General features: G+C 43.8%; 1 protein-coding gene across 3 annotated transcripts; it reads left to right on the forward strand.

Moving 5' to 3' along the window:
- Window positions 1-4,450: 4,450 nt before the first annotated feature.
- On the forward strand, window positions 4,451-15,016 carry PSMG1 (proteasome assembly chaperone 1). Of its 3 annotated transcripts, none has more exons than XM_021679176.1 (7): window positions 4,451-4,617; window positions 5,695-5,801; window positions 6,934-7,085; window positions 9,028-9,090; window positions 11,836-12,034; window positions 12,849-12,985; window positions 14,802-15,016. In XM_021679176.1, the coding sequence occupies exons 1-7, from the start codon at window positions 4,484-4,486 to the stop codon at window positions 14,874-14,876; spliced, it is 867 nt and encodes a 288-aa protein (XP_021534851.1). In that variant the 5' UTR covers window positions 4,451-4,483; the 3' UTR covers window positions 14,877-15,016. The 3 variants fall into 3 exon arrangements, with proteins under 3 accessions (XP_021534851.1, XP_044769335.1, XP_021534852.1); XM_044913400.1 differs by having other exon boundaries at window positions 4,458-4,617; window positions 9,043-9,090; XM_021679177.2 differs by lacking the exon at window positions 9,028-9,090 and having other exon boundaries at window positions 4,458-4,617.
- Window positions 15,017-17,557: the final 2,541 nt, after the last annotated feature.

Genomic DNA, 17,557 nt, shown 5'->3' on the forward strand with positions numbered 1-17,557 from the left:
GTTCTATCAAGGTCAAGAACATGTAGTATTCCTGATGAGAATCACTTGAGTTTTTTACTTATTTAGCCATGTGAGTAACTTTTAAGTTTATTGTTTAGGAATGTGTTACTGAGGAATTGTAAGTAGTAGTAAAATCTTGTGTTACAAGGTTTTTGCATTTACATGAACTTTCACTCGTTTTTCAGAATCTGTTCCTAGAGACAGAGAACCCAATACAAAAATGAGAACATGTATGCATAATCAGAAGGCTGCAGTGCAAATGCCTAGTGAAACTCTGAAAGCAAACATGGTGCCTGAGAGTTCTCGGCAGATGTGCTGCTGTGGCTGCAAATAAAATAAAAATAATGAGTAATCTCAAGGAAACGATTTCAGGACAAGAAAATGTCTGGATTAGGAAGAGCTGCAGAAAGCTGCCGCATCGAAATGCTTCTGATGTGGCTAAGAAAAAATTAGAGTGTTTATAAAGAGGATGATACCACCATAAATTCTGACAGTGAAAAAGAGCTAGAAGATATTAATAGCAAAGCGCTTTCTTTCAGGCAGTTCAGACCCTGGAAAGCAAAAGCACAATAGTTACTATGGGAATGTATAAGCGGGATCAGGGGCCACAAGTAAACCGGCAGTTGCATTCTGCTTCGAGCTCTAAAGTTAATCCCTTGTTGGCTCCTTTTTGGGGAGTTTTTTTTTTTCTTTTTTTTTCTTTCTTTATTTATTTGACAGAGAGAGACACAGCGACAGAGGGAACACAAGCAGGGGGAGTGGGAGAGGGAGAAGCAGGCTCCCCGCAGAGCCGGGAGCCCGATGCGGGACTCGATCTCAGGACCCTGGGATCATGACCTGAGCCGAAGGCAGTCGCTTAACCAACTGAGCCACCCAGGCGCCCCTGGGGAGTTTTCTAAAAGCCGTAATCCATCAGGTCACAGTGGGAGGAAGCCTTCCTTCCAGTGATCCCTGGTACAGACACCCACTACAGAGAAGTGGAGAGAAGAGACAAGTGGCCTGTCCTAAGATTGTTCCTTTTCAGAAAGGAAGGGCCTTCAAGAAATCTCTTGATTCCTGGGCACCTGGGTGGCTCAGATGGTTAAGCGTCTGCCTTCGGCTCAGGTCATGATCCCAGGGTCCTGGGATCGAGTCCCACATCGGGCTCCCCACTCAGCGGGGAGCCTGCTTCTCCCTCTGACCCTCTCCCCTCTCATGCTGTTTCTCTCTCGCTCGCTCTCTAAAAAATAAATAAAATCTTAAAAAAAAAAAAAAGAAATCTCTTGATTCCTTAGAGGAAAAAAATAATGGGAAGTGTACAGGGTCTGTAGCAAAAACTTCAAGGACTGGAAAAAAAAAAAAAAAGTCAAAATCGCAACCTGATGCTAATTTTAAGGGTTCAGACCAGCACGGCTACGGTGTGTCATTACTGCAGTAAGGGGGAAGAAGTAGGCACATTTCAAGAGAAGTGCCACTGAGCCCAATAGACTTTTGAGCGAAGCAAATACTTTCATAAGATCCAGTCCCTAGAATTCATAACCTCAAAAGTCAAAACAAATTAGAAGGACCTGGGGATTCAATGATGGGGATGTTGATAGTCGAGTTCTGAAACAGAGTGTGGGAAACAGGCAATTAGGGAAAATCCATTAATGTCTTATTTTGTTTATAATACTGGAATTCATACCGAATGGTGACCACTTGATATGACTAATTCAGGGAATATATATTTTTCTATGAAGGCTATGAATGTGACTATCACAACTCCTTTTCCTTGCACATAACAGCATTTACAGAGATGCCAAAATGTGCCTCATTATGGGGCAAGGTCTTAGTTTTAACCAGTTAGAAAATAAAAGGTATAGATGAAGATCAAAAGAGTCATATTTTTGGATGATACAGTGACATCCTCTTATGTTTCTCTACAGCACCTTAAAAATTAGTGCTTTAGGTACACTTTGAGCAAATTAATTACAATCTCATCACAACAAACTTTAACGACAGCATGTGTGGGCTCTTGTGGCCTTTGCTAGGATTAGAAAATCTGATCTTGATACTATAAAGAATTCTTTGCAGTGAGGTTTAATTTGTTAACAGGTATTTGTTGAAATTAAGATCACCAGATTAAATGAATGCACTGTTGAATCTTTTTAACATAGTGACATGCTATTGGAAAAATGAGTTGTTAGAAGCAAGTTGTTTTCCCATTTAAAAATATCTGTGAATATTAATATATGATTTGCATGTGTCAATCTGAAAAAGTAAAATACAGAAAACTGAGGGTTTCTATTCCTTTTTCATTAAAAGACTAATGTAATGCATATATTTTGGTTATACAGATAGACCCAAGTGTCTAGATTACTTGAGAAGTTTGTGGTTGCATGTCTGCTTAAAAAAAAAGGCTTTTTGTCGTTTTTTTTTTTTCCCTTAGCGTAAGCCAGGATATTTCTAACCTACAGAGTCTGTGTCCTTTGCTCTGTTTGTGGTAATACTTTCATCTGAAATACGATACCAGTATCTTGTTACTCGTACAGGTGAGAAAAGGAAGAATTCCTAATAAACTGCTAATATTTTGAGGCGCATGGGGTTTGATTTTTGATTGCTAACGAAATGTTTAGACCGATTTCCACTCCCATATTTACCCTTAATTTTATAGAAATTTCTCATTGGGGCTGTTATATCCTCAACAAATACCACAAAATGAAAATATCTAAGTCTCGGTTAAGACTCTCTTATGCAAAGTTTCTTGTCAATTTCAATGTAATCAAAGAACTTGTTTTCAATTTACAACTTCTGTGATGGTGTTAATTTCCATCAGTACTTGAGGAGGTGTCACCAGCCTTCTTTCCTCACGGAATCTCTGCTGGTTTAGTATTTAAATTGAACATCTATTTGCCTTTTTTTGAAGTGCTTGGCCTAAATTTATTGTAACGGCATGAAATAAGCATTTGCTTAAAACTTAACATTATTGTAAAACTCTCTCTGAAATGTACGCAGAATTTAAATCACAGGCCAAATGTATTATTATTACCCTACTCATAATTTAAATCAACTTTCTACAAATGACTTCTTCGTAATGTAACTGTGAAATCAAATCGTGGTAAATTTTACTGGTAAAAATGACAAGTTACTTTATTCGACAAAAGGACTAAGACAAAGTGATAGCCAAATATCCTTTTTATTCTGCATTTCAGTCATTCTATAAAACAACCCAGGAGTATCAGTGTAGCATAAAAATATCACATTGGTAATCTTGCTAACTACTCGCAAAGTTTCCCAAGCTCTCACTGCATAGCAATTTGGTCATACTGTTTATACTTAAATGTTCAAATTTTGCTTCAAAACCCAAATTTTCATTTTGCAGTAATATGTAAAACTGCGAAAACGGACTTAATGTACATGCTTCTGTTGATATTATTGCTCCACATCTTTTTTTTTTTAAGATTATTTATTTATTTATTTATTCATGAGAGACAGAGAGAGGTAGAGGGAGAAGCAGGCTCCCAAGGAGCAGGGAGCCCGATGTGGGACTCGATGTGGGACTCGATCCCAGGACCCTGGGATCATGACCTGAGCCGAAGGCAGACGCTTAACCATCTGAGCCACCCAGGCGCCCTCTTTCTCCACATCTTAAAACAAGGTATTTGTAGCAGCTTTCTGAGATTCTTTTCAATACCTCAAGAGGTTCTGCCTGACAGCACCTTGTAGGTATTTATCGGCAGTGTTCCAAAATGTAAGCAGTGTTCTCTAGGTAAGCGGATTTTTACGTTTCGCGGCAATACTGGACATCGCCCTTGAACCTGGCACAGCTGTCCCTCCCTCCTCCTGCTCCCAGGGCTCCGCGAACTCGGTCTTCCAGCGCGTTCCAACGAAGAGAACCGATTCGGGAACAAGTGCATACTTGCTTAGTAATGAAAGGCTATTTAAGGCGAAAATAAATTTTGTGTGGGAAACGGCCACGTTTTAAAAAAGAAGTAACTATTTTTGCATTCTCATAAACTCTTTCAGATCGGCTCGACAATCATCAGCTTTTGAAATGTGAATTCTTATTGCCAGAGTAAAAGCTGCACTTTATACCACCACGAAGCGCTGTTTCTTCCCGCCCTCGGTCCGCAGCACGGCCCCCCTCCCGCCCCGCCCCGCCCCGACGGAGAAGGGGAACGGACACCGGGTGAAGGATCGCAGGGGAGCGGGGCTGGTTTCTCCCGGGAGCCGGCGGCCGAGCCCCGCTCCTCTCCTCCGTGCGTCACCTGCCAGGACAGGACGCCCCGGACCCTGCCCCGCGCTGGCCTCCCTAGCCCCCAGTCATCCGACCTCTCGGTGTCCGCGCGGGCTCAGGCTCCGAGACAAGACGCTCGGGATTGGCGCGGCCGCAGGGGCGTGGCGTGAGGGCGGTGCTTAGGGGCGCGGGGGCGGGGCAGGGGACGTGGTGGTGCGCGGCGGAGGGCGGGGGCGCATGCGCCGTGCTGGGGCGCCGCGGGCCGGCCGGGACGAGGGCGGGGATGCCATGGCGGCCACGTTCTTCGGCGAGGTGGTAAAGGCCCCGTGCCGAGCTGGGACGGAGGACCAGGAGGAGGAGGAAGAGGGGAGGAGGGAGACGGCCGAGGACAGGGAGGTCCGGCGGCAGCTGGCTCGGAAGAGGTGAGGTCCGGTCGGCGGGGGCGGGCTGGCGCTGGCCTGCTGCGGCCTCGGTGGCGAGGGTGCCCCCAGGGCTTCCTTTGCGGGGACTTGGCGGCCGTCCTCTGCCCTCAACGGGTTCTCGGGCGGGCCTCGTGTGCCTGCTTCCTGGACGTAAGACAGCTCTCTTAAAGCCCTTTTATCCTCCGCCCCGCTCTTCGTTAGCCTCGGTGTCCGTAGCAGGTGGATAACGCGTCTCTTTAAAAAGAGATTGGAGAAAATAGTAAAATGACCCTTCACCCCTACCCAGTAAATTCAGCAGTTGTGACGATTTCGCCCCGTGTGTTTTATCCCCCACCACCTCTGAGTCCGAGTGACCGCGGCCTTTCACCTCTCCACTTTTCAGAATGCACCTCAAACGATGTAGGCGTTTTTTTGTGTATGTTTTTATCACCCTAACAGAATAAACGATTTTTGATACCATTTAGTAGCCAGGCATGTCCAGACTTACTCAGGAGTCTCAAACATGAGGTTTTACGGGGAGTTTGTGTAAATCAGAATCAAGGTCCACACATTACTTTTAGACTTCCTGACTCTTGAGCTGCCTGTCATTTAGAGCAGCCCCTTCTTCTCACCCCTGCTGAGATTCGTTGTTCTGTATGTAGGGTGTCCCACACTCTTAAATTTGTCTGATTTAACCTGGTGTCCCTTACCAGCATTCCCTAGGTGGATGTTCCTTTTGGAGGAGTGGTCAGATGCAAGTTCAATATTTTGCTGGCAGGAAGGTGGTAACCTGCCATTTCTTATTGCACACTGTACCCATTTGTGCCACTTTGGGGGATGCTTAGATTGGGCAGTGGGTCAGGTGGACAGCCTGATCTCCGCTGTGGAGTTCTCCATGAATTTTGCATCCGATGGTTTTATCTGTTAGTTATTGTTGCCTGAATCTGTTGTTTCCTTTAGATGATAATTACATTCTTTATGAAATTAAAGCGTGCATATTGCTTCTTACAAAATCATGCCTCTGGTATCCTTTTTCTCCTAATACGGTCCTAATTATACTTAAGTTGCTTTAGTTTTGTCTTTTGTTTCTTGTGTTAGGGAGGTGCGGCTCTTTCGAAGACAGACAAAAACATCTTTGGACGTTTCTCTGCTGGAAAAATATCCTTGCTCCAAATTCATAATTGCTATAGGAAATAATGCAGTAGGTGAGTAGAAATGTGTTAGATCGAAAGAACAAAATCTGAGGTAGGTGGATGGAGGGATAGGGTGACTGGGTGACGGGCATTAAGGAGGGCATGTGATGTACTGAGCACTGGTGTTACATGCAACTGATGAATCACTGAACTCTACCTCTGAAACTAATAATACACTATGTGTTAATTGAATTTAAATAAAAATTTGAAAAAGAATAAAAACAAAATCCCTTGTTACTTATTTCTTTCCCTCATACTTCAAATGTCTGTTACTTTTTTAGAAAAAGTCATAGCAGAGTAAATTTGTATCTGAGTAAAATCTGTGCCTGCTCATGTGATACCGTCTTTTTGATAAACTTTAAAATTAAGATTTAAAGGAAGTGTGCTTCGGTTCAAGAAGTTGTAAATTCCAGGAACTGGGTTTATAGTGTGTTCAGGTATTTGCATTTCCTCGGACTCCTGGGCCTGTTTGGACCAGACTTGGGGGGGGAACAGAGGTGGCATGTGTACATGGCCAGTGGTTCTTAAATGTTTTTGAATTAACAGGCTCCTTTGAGAACAGGATGAGAGCTCTAAAAATAATAGTGATGGTCGCTAACATTTTTGAGCACTCAAGTTTGAAGGTCTGTACATATATGACTCCCATTTGATAGGTTAACGTGAGAACAGTGCAGAGTTCAGCTAGGACAGCGTACATGAGCAGGTACGCAAACCTGTGTGATTTTAGCTGCTGCACAGGCTCTGGGGGCGAGCATTTGGGATCTCCAGTGAAGCCGATCCCTTGCCCTATCAGGTAGCCCTTGCTTGCAGGACATAGTAAGTACATGGTAAATAACTGTTGAGTCATTTATATAAAGTTCTCCCGGCCTACAATTTTCCCGCAAGTGTTACCTTCTGAGAGTGCAGTAAAGCCCAGCAGTAAACCTGTGTTCTCCATTCCTGCCTCTGATACCAGTTGTACTTGGGCCATGGCCTTTAACTTCTTGAGGCCTCAGTTTCCTTTTCTGCAGAATGGCAGGATAAGGTCAGTGGTCTTAATGGCTCTTGTAGTTCTCAAATTCTAGAATTAATTGAAATCATTTCTGATTGTAGAAAATGCAGCTTGCAGAACCAGGCACTAACTGATGTGAATTGTTTTTCACAGCGTTTTTGTCGTCATTTGTTATGAATTCAGGAGTCTGGGAAGAAGTTGGCTGTGCTAAACTCTGGAATGAATGGTGTCGAACAACGGACACTACACATCTGTCCCCTGCAGAGGCCTTTTGTGTGTTTTATCATCTGAAATCGAGTCCCTCGGTACGTGGGACTTGGATGCTTCAGAGAGAGCTGTTTAGGCATCATTCATGTGGTGTTCGTTTGAATTTCATGTTCCTTTATATCTACTTTTGTGCTGACGAATTGTGCCTGCAGGCAGTGCTGTTGTTTATATAAATATTAGTGTGGCATACACAGTGTGTTGATAAAGTTCTAGGAAATTCTGAAATAACTTTGTTAGAAAAAAACCATAGACAGTAGACATTCACACTTTGCTCATTCAAAAAATTATTTCAGCTGGTAACTCTAAATGTGCAAAAATGTGTTCACTCTGTGAAAGCAGGGAGTTCTCCTTTGTGGCAGGATACCCAGGATTTAGCAAATGCTGGTATGTGCTAGAAACTCAGGTAATGTTTGTTGAACAAATGAATGCTTTATGCATTCTGAGCATAATTCTCTTGACATCGAGCTTTTACCCTAACCTGATTTGTTAAGTCCTGAAAGTCATTCTGTAGCTGATGCAGAGTGATTCCTTGTGTCCTCTTCGTTCGAATCCTAATCTTGGGTCCATTCGGAGAACATAGCATAGTGGGCGATTTGAGGGTCAGGCAGATAAGGTGGCCAGGCAGGTGCTGTGTCTCTGCACCTGCTTGTCTGACAGAGTAGCATTCTCCAGCTGCTGAGCTCCTGAACGCGGGCCAGCACAGGGGTTCAAACAATGGCAGAAACCACTGAGTCCCTATTATTATAGTGGGGCTTATTTCAAAAGGTAAGGACCAAATGTTAGCCTTGTAAACCGTAAAGTTTGATTTTTTTAGTACTTCTAGTTTGTTTTTTTTAACATGTAATCCAAAGTTATTTAAATTTGCATAAGGATTTTTATGCACATCCATCATTTATAGGAGATAAGAATGAGACTAATCATGTTTTTGATCTGATCTTTAGTTGGAAAGATTGTACTTTAGATTGTGAAGGTCCAGTAGGAGCAATTTCTGTCACCTCTTCTAGTCGTACCACTTATTAGTTAGATATCTCTTGATGATGCACAACCTACGTGTGTAGTTAATTACATGTCCTGTCTTTTTCTTATTCTCCATCCCCATGTACCTTTTTTCTCTTCTGTGCCTCCTTTGGTTAATTAAGTGTTAGCATTTCTGGCAATGTTTTAATAGACGACATTGTTGAGTTCTGTGGATAAAATCACTCCATGAGCATTAATAAGCAGGAATCCAACCTTTTATGGCATTACAAATTATTTCACTTTGAGCATATGGGTTGGAACTTGGTTTCTAAAATAATACCGTCTTCAGAGACATCAGTACCGTTTCACAATGCCATTTGGGCTGAGATGCTGTCCGGCTGACATTCACTCTGCTAGCACCTAGAGTTTGTATAATGCTTATATATACATATATATTTTTTTAAAGATTTATTTATTTGACAGAGACACAGCGAGAGAGGGAACACAAGCAGGGGGAGTGGGAGTGGGAGAAGCAGGCTTCCCGTGGAGCAGCACGGAGCCGGATGCGGGGCTCGATCCCAGGACCCTGGGATCACGAGCTGGGCCGAAGGCAGACGCTTAATGACTGAGCCACCCAGGCGCCCCTAATGCTTATGTTTTATAGTGTTTACATTTATTTTGTGTTTGATCTTCCCGGTGTGTGACCCCCAGGAGGGCAGCAGGGCTGGTGTCATTCCTGTGTCATAAAGAAGATTCTGGTAGCATTTACTGGTAGTATATTCAGTGTCTCCTATGCAAACTGTTGTGGTCACTCCATTAACATGTACTTTATTCTTCTGTTAACTGCCAGTAGTGGTTTGATTCTTAAGTTTTAAAGATAAATAAATAAGCCAATAGCAAATTCAGAAAACAAGTGTTACCTAAAGGTTATATTAGGATTCAAATGATGCGTATATGGTGGTAGTTCAGAGTGTGTGTAAAATTCCTTTGACCTGACCAAAAACTTGGAATGGGATTTTCCAGGTCCTCCTCTGTCAGTGCAGTTGCTATGTTGCTGAAGATCAGCAGTATCAGTGGCTGGAAAAGGTAAGAGAGAAATGAAGACTGGTGAGCTCCTTTTTTTAAGGGTTCCGTGTCTGAACACTTGAGCCTACACAGCCAAATACCGAAGCAGGGAAGTATTTGTTTTTTTCTTTTTAAATTATTTATTTACTTATTTATTTGAGAGAGAGAGAGCACAGAGGGAGAGTGAGAGGGAGAAGCAGACTTCCCGCTGAGCGGAGAGCCCACCGCAGGGCTCAGTCCCAGGATCCTGAGATCATGACCCGAGCCGAAGGCAGATACTTAACCAACTGAGCCACCCAGGCGCCCCTGTTTTTTTCTTAAAAATATCCTAGGAATTTGTTACAGAATATAAAGAATAAAATAACTCATTTAACAAATGTGCTGAAGATTATAGGTCATAGAAGCATAAAACCGTTGGATTCTTCCCAGCCGCCATATTGTTACGTTTGAACGAAAAACAAGCTACTCGCATGAAACAGAACAGGGTCATGGCCATGGGTGCAAAATGGCGGTGCTGACCATGCAGGCTGGTGATGGCTCAGGGTGGTGAGGCAAGAAACAGGTTTGAGCTGCATTCAGGGGGTTGGCACTTGGCTGCTACTTGCTCCAAATTCCAAAATATTATGTCCATTTGTCTTAGAATTAGGATGGCTTAATTGAGGCTTCATTTTGTGGGAAAATTGTGCATGTTTTGTGCCCAGTAAAACATATTTTTCAGTGAAGAATTTAGGAATTTTAGAGAATAATCATAATTTTGGCAGTTGCATATTATTATTATTTTTTTAAGATTTTTTTATTTATTCATTTGGGAAAGAGACAGCACGAGCAGGGGGGCGGAGGCAGAGGGAGAAGCAGACTCCCCGATGAGCTGGGAGTCTGACGTGGGGCTCGATTCCAGGACCCGGGGATCACAGCCTGAGCTGAAGTCAGGCAAAGCAGATGCTTAATCATCTGAGCCACCCAGGCGCCCCAGTTGCATATTATTTTTAAATGAAGTAGGTCTCAAATATATATCTTAGCAACATTTGAACTTAAATCTTCGGTATATTTTTGTTTAGGTATTAAAATTAATTAGAAATAAGAAATTTGGTGTACCCCTGTTTTAAGGCAGGTTGGCATACTTGGAAACATTTATTAAAAGTTATTAAATACATCTTATTAAATGAGTTATTCAAGAAGGTCTGTGGACCTTCTCACAATCATATACGTGATTTTGTGTTATTTACTGATGTGTATTTTTCTAGGGAGAGTCCTTAGCTTTCCTCAGGTCTGGAAGGGTAGGAAACTGTTGTGTTAATTTTAGTTTGTGTTTAAAGATTTTATTTAGGGGCACCTGGGTGGCTTAGTCGGCTAAGCATCTGCCTTTGGCTCAGGTCATGATCCAGGGTCCTGGGATTGAGCCCTGTGTCCCCGAGGGAACAGCTCTCTCTCTTTAAAAAAATAAATAAAGATTTTATTTATTTGAGAGAGAGAGAGTGCACAAGCAGGGGGAGCAGCAGAGGGAGAGGGAGAAGTAGACTCCCCGCTGAGCAGGGAGCCCGATGCAGGGCCCTATCCCAGGACCCTGGGATCATGACCTGAGCCGAAGGAAGATGCTTAACCAACTGAGCCACCCAGGTGCCCCAGTTTGTGTTTTTAATTTAAGTAGGATGATTGTTATGTCAAAAATATTTTATTATTTTTGTACTATGGGACTTTTCTTTTCCAGAACTTAAAAACTTTAATCAGTATTTTTTTTTCCCTTAGGGACACTCTGTGTCCCCCTACTGTTTGGTTCATGTCAGCCACAAAATCCTGATAAACACACACAGTCTAACAGAGTGGTCAAGTGTGAATTCAGATTGTGGGTGTTCTAGGGAGGTTGATAAATTAGGCTTTGTGAGTAATGTTGTATTAAACTATTTAGTGTTTATTTACAAAGCTGTGAGATGATGAAATTAGTCTTAGAAATCATTAATGATGTGTAAAATCTGTAGTTCTGTTGTTATTATTAGAAATAGCCATTTTCTTCTTTCGTAAAACACTTCCCAACAAGGTGGAGTGGCCTAAAGTTTACTTTTTTTCCTTAAAAAAAAAAAATAGCTGCTTGTTTTGTTTCCATCACCATAGGTTTTAAAAGCTGGAAAGGGTCCTTGGAACTTCATGAAATACACACTTAGGAGAGAATAAAGGTCTAGAGTGATTAAAACTTGCCTATAAGCAAAATAACTTAAAAAATGCATTTAAGAAATACTGCAGTGATACAACACTATCATGAATGCACCTTGCAGCTTAGAAACATCTTTATTAAAGTGTTCTTGGACACATCAACACATGGATTAGAGAAGGGGGATCACTTCCTTTTGCTGATATTCTGCTAGTCTGAATGTAGCTTGCAAGTAAAGTGGTGTTCTTAGAAATGTCTGTATTAGAAGAGATCTCGTAGTCCAGCAGCTGCTTTGCCCTGGAAGCCAGTCCTGGTATTAGCACAGCTGCTCTGGCTGTGTTTCTTCCTGACTTCATTGACTGCACACTGCAGCCCCCTTAGGTGGGTAGTACTGTCCCCTGTTCACAGCTGAGGAAAGTGACTTAGAAAAGGTCAGCAAACCAGGAAGTGACAGACCCAAGATCAAACCTAGGTGAGGGGACGGCAGATGTGTTCTCTTTTCCACCACCTCTCCAGGGGGGATATTACTGTGAATGGTGTTAGATAAACAGCTAGAGGAATGTTTCTGTTCTGTAACAAAACTGTGTGTGTGTTTTAATTTGAGGTCAATTTTGCCTTAGGTCTTTGGCTCTTGTGCAAGGAAGAATATGCAAGTAACTCTTCTCACATGTCGACATGTTACTGACTATAAAACTTCAGAATCTATTAGCAGCCTTCATTCTCCTTTTCTGAAAGCCCTAAAAACACAGAATTTCAAAGAGCCTCCATGCTGTTCACTGCTGGAGCAACCAAATATCGTACATGATCTTCCTGCAGCAGGTGGTATTAAAATTTGTAACATTTACAGTATATCTTGTTAGTGCTTTATTGGTTATTGGTTATTACTTTGACTATTAGAGGTCTTTTTAAAGTAGTTCGTTAATGATTGATACCAATGTATTGCTGTTAAACTTTAATATTTGTTGTTGCTAGTATGTTGTGTTTGATTTGAGTTCTAACATTGTTACGATGTGAGAGCAGCTCAGAGTTCGTAACTGTTAGGTTGCAGAGTTGCTCTGGTTCTTTTTGGTCTGTGATAACATCATGCAAGCCGATGTTGATGTAAATTGTTGGTGCATGAAAGTTGATAAAGTATGTTTTAATTCTCAAGATAGAAGTTTCCAGATACTGAATCTGGAGTTTCTTTAATATTTTATTTTTATTACTGTTACTAATTATACCCTAGCATCACATCAAGATGAGATTGTCCCTTACTTTTCAGTAGCTAATATAATTGTTATTTGTTAATAAGTAAGTTTTTCCCCCTTAAATGTGAAGTTTACTGGAATAAGTGGCTAATTTATTGTATTATATTCAGCGAAATTTTAATCTTGTAGTTACTTATGATGTGTCTCAGTATATTCAGGAAATGCAAAATAAGCAGTATTTGCAAAAGCAAGAAATTACTTAGCGAAAATAAATTGGCTTTGAAAGAAAGTATGCATCATAAGTGGTTTGATATGGCAGTAAACACTTTAAGGAAAGCAATAGAGACAACTACTTTTAAAAGTAGCCTTTGTTATTTAGCGGTATTTAGTTTAAAAATTATACAGTAGAAGACTTAAGTGTTTTTTTTTCCTTGTATTATTCATAGTTCTGAGTTACTGTCAAGTGTGGAAGATTCCTGCAGTTCTGTACTTGTGTTATACTGATGTGATGAAGTTAGACCTAATCACAGTTGAAGCTTTTAAGCCTATCCTTTCTTCCAGAAGTTTGAAAGGTTTGGTTAAGGTAAGGTTTTAGCTCATTGACTTAACACCTGAGTTATAACAAACTTAATAACAAATGGTAAATTTATGGTACTGATTTAAAACTTAAGGAACGCTTAGAGATCCTTTTTTTCTCAAAGTAAAGCCTTCTAATCTGGCACTGGGAATTGGATTGTCACCCTCTCTTTTAGACATACTTCTGTAACTGGAGAAATGTTTTGTTCATGCTTTTTCATGGTAGATCAGTGCAGCGCATTGATATAAATTCCAGATGGCTGTGTAGGAAGGTGGTTGGACTGTTCAGGAAGTTTCTGTAACTAATTCATTTGGAAGGTTGTAATATTTAAGAAGGCATTTTTGAGCACAGCATGGATCAAATTTTCAACGTTTATTCACTTAATTTTGCATGGGACTGGCTATGTGAAGGCGAGATAAACCTGTTTCCTGCTCTGTGTGTGTGTGTGTCCCTGGGCTCTTTCACCAGAAAAAGTCATATTGGAACATGTACACAAAAAGTTTTGCCTGTGATTTCAGGTGGTTTAGGAGCTCCTGCCTTTTCCCTAAGAGATTTGCTGAAAGGGCATGCGCCCTGGGTAAGAACTTCTCTCCTACAGGGAAGAGACAACAACAGCGTTCCACAGTGGGAGTCCTGTTTTATTCTAGAACGACCATTGGTGTTAAGACACCTTTTCTGGCAAGTTCTGTTGGAGTTAGCTCATTGCACTTGTCTCATTAAATCAGTTTGCTTGCTAGGTGGTCAGCTCCGTGGGAATGTGGACCCATTTGGGTATCCCCAGGTCATCAGGTACCTGGCATACAGGAGAGTGCACTCCCTGCCATTCGGTGAGTTCGTAAGAGTAAAACTTAAAACTAAGTTCGTGTAATTCAGGCATGATTTCACGGTAGCTGGAGTCCCGGACAGGCTTTCTGACGGGCTGAGTGGTTTCATAGGCCGCGTGGCTCTCAGAGGGCCTTCTGCTCGTGGGGTTTGCTTCTGTGGTTCACGGCTGTTCTGTTCCGGGGTGGCACGGCGCGCCGCACGCGTTCCGGCGACTGGAAATCGTCGTGTGCAGTCGAAGTCCACCTGCAGCTTTTAGGAGTATTCTCTGAAGGGGCAATTGAGATACCTTCTGCTAAGCTCTTCGCTTCTTCCTGTAAACGTAATGATGGCGGAGGGTGCAGCGGCCGTTGGAGGAGCGCGCTCGCCTCGCAGACGGGAGCAGACATGGCCGTCCTGAGTTCACTCACAGTCTGTTGATCTGGGGGGGGCGTGCGGCCCCCGACGTGGACTTCTCTTGAGCCACGTGAGCGCCACGGCCTGGCAGCGGCACGGGCCGCTGTCGCGCCAGCTGGGCGGAGGAGAGCACCCCGCCGGGGGGTGAGCGCCATCTGAGGAGAGACTGGCGCCTGAGCCCGACGGGAGGTGGCAGCAGGGAGCGCAGACGAGGCCGGCTCAGGGCTCAGGGCTCAGGGCTCAGGGCTCAGAGCCGAGCGCCTGCCGACTTGGGCGCGGAGGCGCGCTAATTGCCGCGGGAGAGAGGCCGGCCTGGAGGGTCACCTCCCGCCAGAGGCCGCGGAAGGGCCGTGGAGGCCGTGAGGCATCCCCGCAGAGTTCTGGGCAAGGGGAGGGCAGGCTTCGACGTTTCACCTGCTGAAACACTTGGGTGTCCCGGAGCGCTGCGGTGCTCGGGTGCGCTGCCTCCTGAGAGAGATTCGGGGCGGCGCCTGTTCCCTCTGCGCGCCATTCTGTGTACGTCCTGAGTGCAGGGCTTGCAGTGGGTACGTGGTTTCCGTGTTCTCCGTCCCACTGAACTGACGACTTTCTTCTCGTCTTCCAGAATATTCCCCAGAGCACAGAGATACTGAAGAAATTGATGACGACAAATGAGATTCAGAGCAACATTTATACGTGATTCCAAAGATCGTTTTGTAAAGTGTTACTACCCATCCATTCCTTCGAGGGGAGCAGTGTGTATGGTTTTGTTGTTGTTGTTGTTGTTGTTTTTTCCAAGGGGGTATTTTACGGGTATACAAACAGAATAAACTTATTTTAAGTTCATTATCGTTTTGGTTCCTTTTTTATGGTGCTGCTCTTGACAACTGAAATAAGCCAGATGTTTTTCTTCATCCACTAGGTGGGAGTGTTGTTTTATTTGAATATTTTATACTCCTATAGTTAAAATTTTAAAAACCTACAGATAATGGGTTTTAGTAATACGTAAGCAGAGTTACTTTAGTGCAACAGTTCTGTGTGATACCTGAAAGTTATTTGTTGGTGATTATTATTTTATTTATAAGAGATAGAGCTACGAGCTGGGGGAGGTGGGGAGGGGAAGAGGGAGGGGGAGAAGCAGGCTCCCCACCAAGCAGGGAGCAGGGATCCCGACCCCAGGGCTTGATCCCAGGCCCCTGGATCATGACCTGAGCTGAAAGCAGACACTTAACCGACTGAGCCACCCAGGTGTCCCTGTTGGTGATTCTTAATATGTGAAAAGTTTGTGTTTTATGGGTTCTTCAGGTTTTTTGTGTGGGTAAAAATTGATCAGGTAACAAAGTTATATACTTGCTCAAAATGAAATGAAAAGAAATGTGTATTTCATCACTTTTCAGTAATATCTGCCAGGCAGGCTCTTCGTGCAGATGTCTCCGGGCCCTGGTGCAGGGTTAACCATACTGGAGGTGTGAGCTCGGCTGCGGCAGGCCTGTTGTTGCTAGAATGTGACATGAGTCATGAGCTTGAAGTAGCCACCCTGCTACAGAAGACCACACACTGCACTTGGTCAGTGAAAATGCATTTTACAGTGGTAAAGTTGAGGAATGCTGCTTTCTCTCTTTATAAGTTACGGAATCATTTGTGTATTACAGATTTATTATTACTATTATTTTATTTAAATTCTAGTTAGTTGGCATGCAGTTCACTATTGGTCTCAGGAGTAGAGGTCAGTGGTTCATCATTTACATACAACTCTAGGGCTCACCACAAGTGCCTTCCTTAATGCCCATCCCCCATCTAGCCCATCCCCCACCCACCTATATATTACAGATGGAGACAACGTACTCGTATCTTTTAGATTCAGTTTGCTTACATTTGCTTACTGTTCTTGACAGTGTTCGTAGGTGGGGTGAGGACACTCTGCACTCCCCTTCTTGAGCGTCGGAAGTCCTGGGCAGGGCGTGTGTGAACACACTTTGATGATAGAAATTGAAGCATTCTTGTTGCAGAAAGGTCTGCATCCATTCAGAAATGTGTTTGCAGAGCCCTGTGGTGACTTTGGGGTCCAGTCTGGAGCTAGAGCCTTCTGTCACTATGAGGGTTAGTTGGTCACAGAGGAAGAGTAACCTTGGAAAAGAGCAACTCTCAGGCTGACCCTTACAGGCTGGGTGGCCCCCGGAGCCCCAGTTTCCTCATCTCTAAACTGCAGGTAGGTAAAGGAAAATTATTGAATTAACATAAGTGTGCAGTAAATGTTTCTTCCCTCAGGTTCCATTTTTCATCTGTTTAGTGAGGAAGAATTGACCTGTTTAGGTGGTTGGGTGGTTGTAAGTATAAAAATAGAAAAATGCTTTCGATGAACAGGAGAGGGTACTTCCACGTACACACCCCTGTGTACACCCACCCAGAGACCCCGACTTCACGGTGCAGCCAGGAAGGCGTGACCGGCAGACGCTGCTCTCCGTTCCTTCTCCATGCCATGTTCGAGAACCACGATTCTTGGCAATATCAAGGCCAGGAGTGGAGTTGCTGGGGGAGATGCTTCGTGGTTGGGTTTATCGGTGCAGCGGGTTGGTTGAGTGTGTTTTATGTTCCTCACTTTGCACTGAGATTCATTTCCAGTTGACATCAGTAATTATTTAGCGGCATAGAATCTACAATTATATTCATGCAGATAAGTCACCAATTTGAATGGCGGTGGTTTCTGGAGAAAAGTAATCAGAATGAACACAAGTGGGTACCTACAATGCTGACGTCTCTCTTTAATGCCGATGGACGCTCATTTGTGAACTGTATGCAAGTCTGGAGATCTTGGTTTGGGCTGGAGAGAGGCGGGGAGAGGACGGGGGTGGGGGGGGGGTGCAGGGGGGGTGGAGAGAGGGTCTGCACTGAGGCTGCCTGGGGTCCTTCTCGTTTGGGGGGGGGGGGGAGGAAGCAGCCTGCAAGGTGCCCCTGGGGCTCTCCAGAAGAGCGCAGGGGAGGCCTGGGCAGGAGCCTGCCCTACCTGCCCCTGCTGTGTGGCTCCTTAATTACCCGACTTCGGACTAGCTCTTCGGACTAGCTCGGAGCTGGGTATCCAATCTGGGCTCCACCCCTCACGTTAAACACGGCCACCCCTGACGTTTTTGAAGGTGAGGTAGCCGTGGCCTCTTTTTGGTGGCCTGCTTAACTCTGAAGCTGCTGGAATAAACTCCATCATGGCCACACCTGGAGCCTTGGCCTCCCCGTTCTGTGCAAATCCTGCTTTGTCTAGTGAAAATCCCAGGCAATGGCACTCTCCGTTAGTGTTTGGGGAAAGGAAAGGAGGGGATGGAGGTTGAATCGTTGTGACTTGTTAGCGCATCTGGCCAAGGTGAGCCCGAGCTGCCCGCAAGTGTACGC

This window comes from Neomonachus schauinslandi, chromosome 1 (genome assembly GCF_002201575.2).
Source record: "Neomonachus schauinslandi chromosome 1, ASM220157v2, whole genome shotgun sequence".
NCBI classification, from domain to species: domain Eukaryota; kingdom Metazoa; phylum Chordata; class Mammalia; order Carnivora; family Phocidae; genus Neomonachus; species Neomonachus schauinslandi.

Bases quoted from the DNA above. Each gene is read 5' to 3' on its own strand.
- PSMG1 (XM_021679176.1), top strand. From the start codon at position 4,484: ATGGCGGCCACGTTCTTCGGCGAGGTGGTAAAGGCCCCGTGCCGAGCT. The intron at 5,802-6,933 runs GTGAGTAGAAAT...TGTTTTTCACAG, and splicing joins TATAGGAAATAATGCAGTAG to CGTTTTTGTCGTCATTTGTT. The intron at 12,986-14,801 runs GTAAGGTTTTAG...CTCGTCTTCCAG, and splicing joins GTTTGAAAGGTTTGGTTAAG to AATATTCCCCAGAGCACAGA.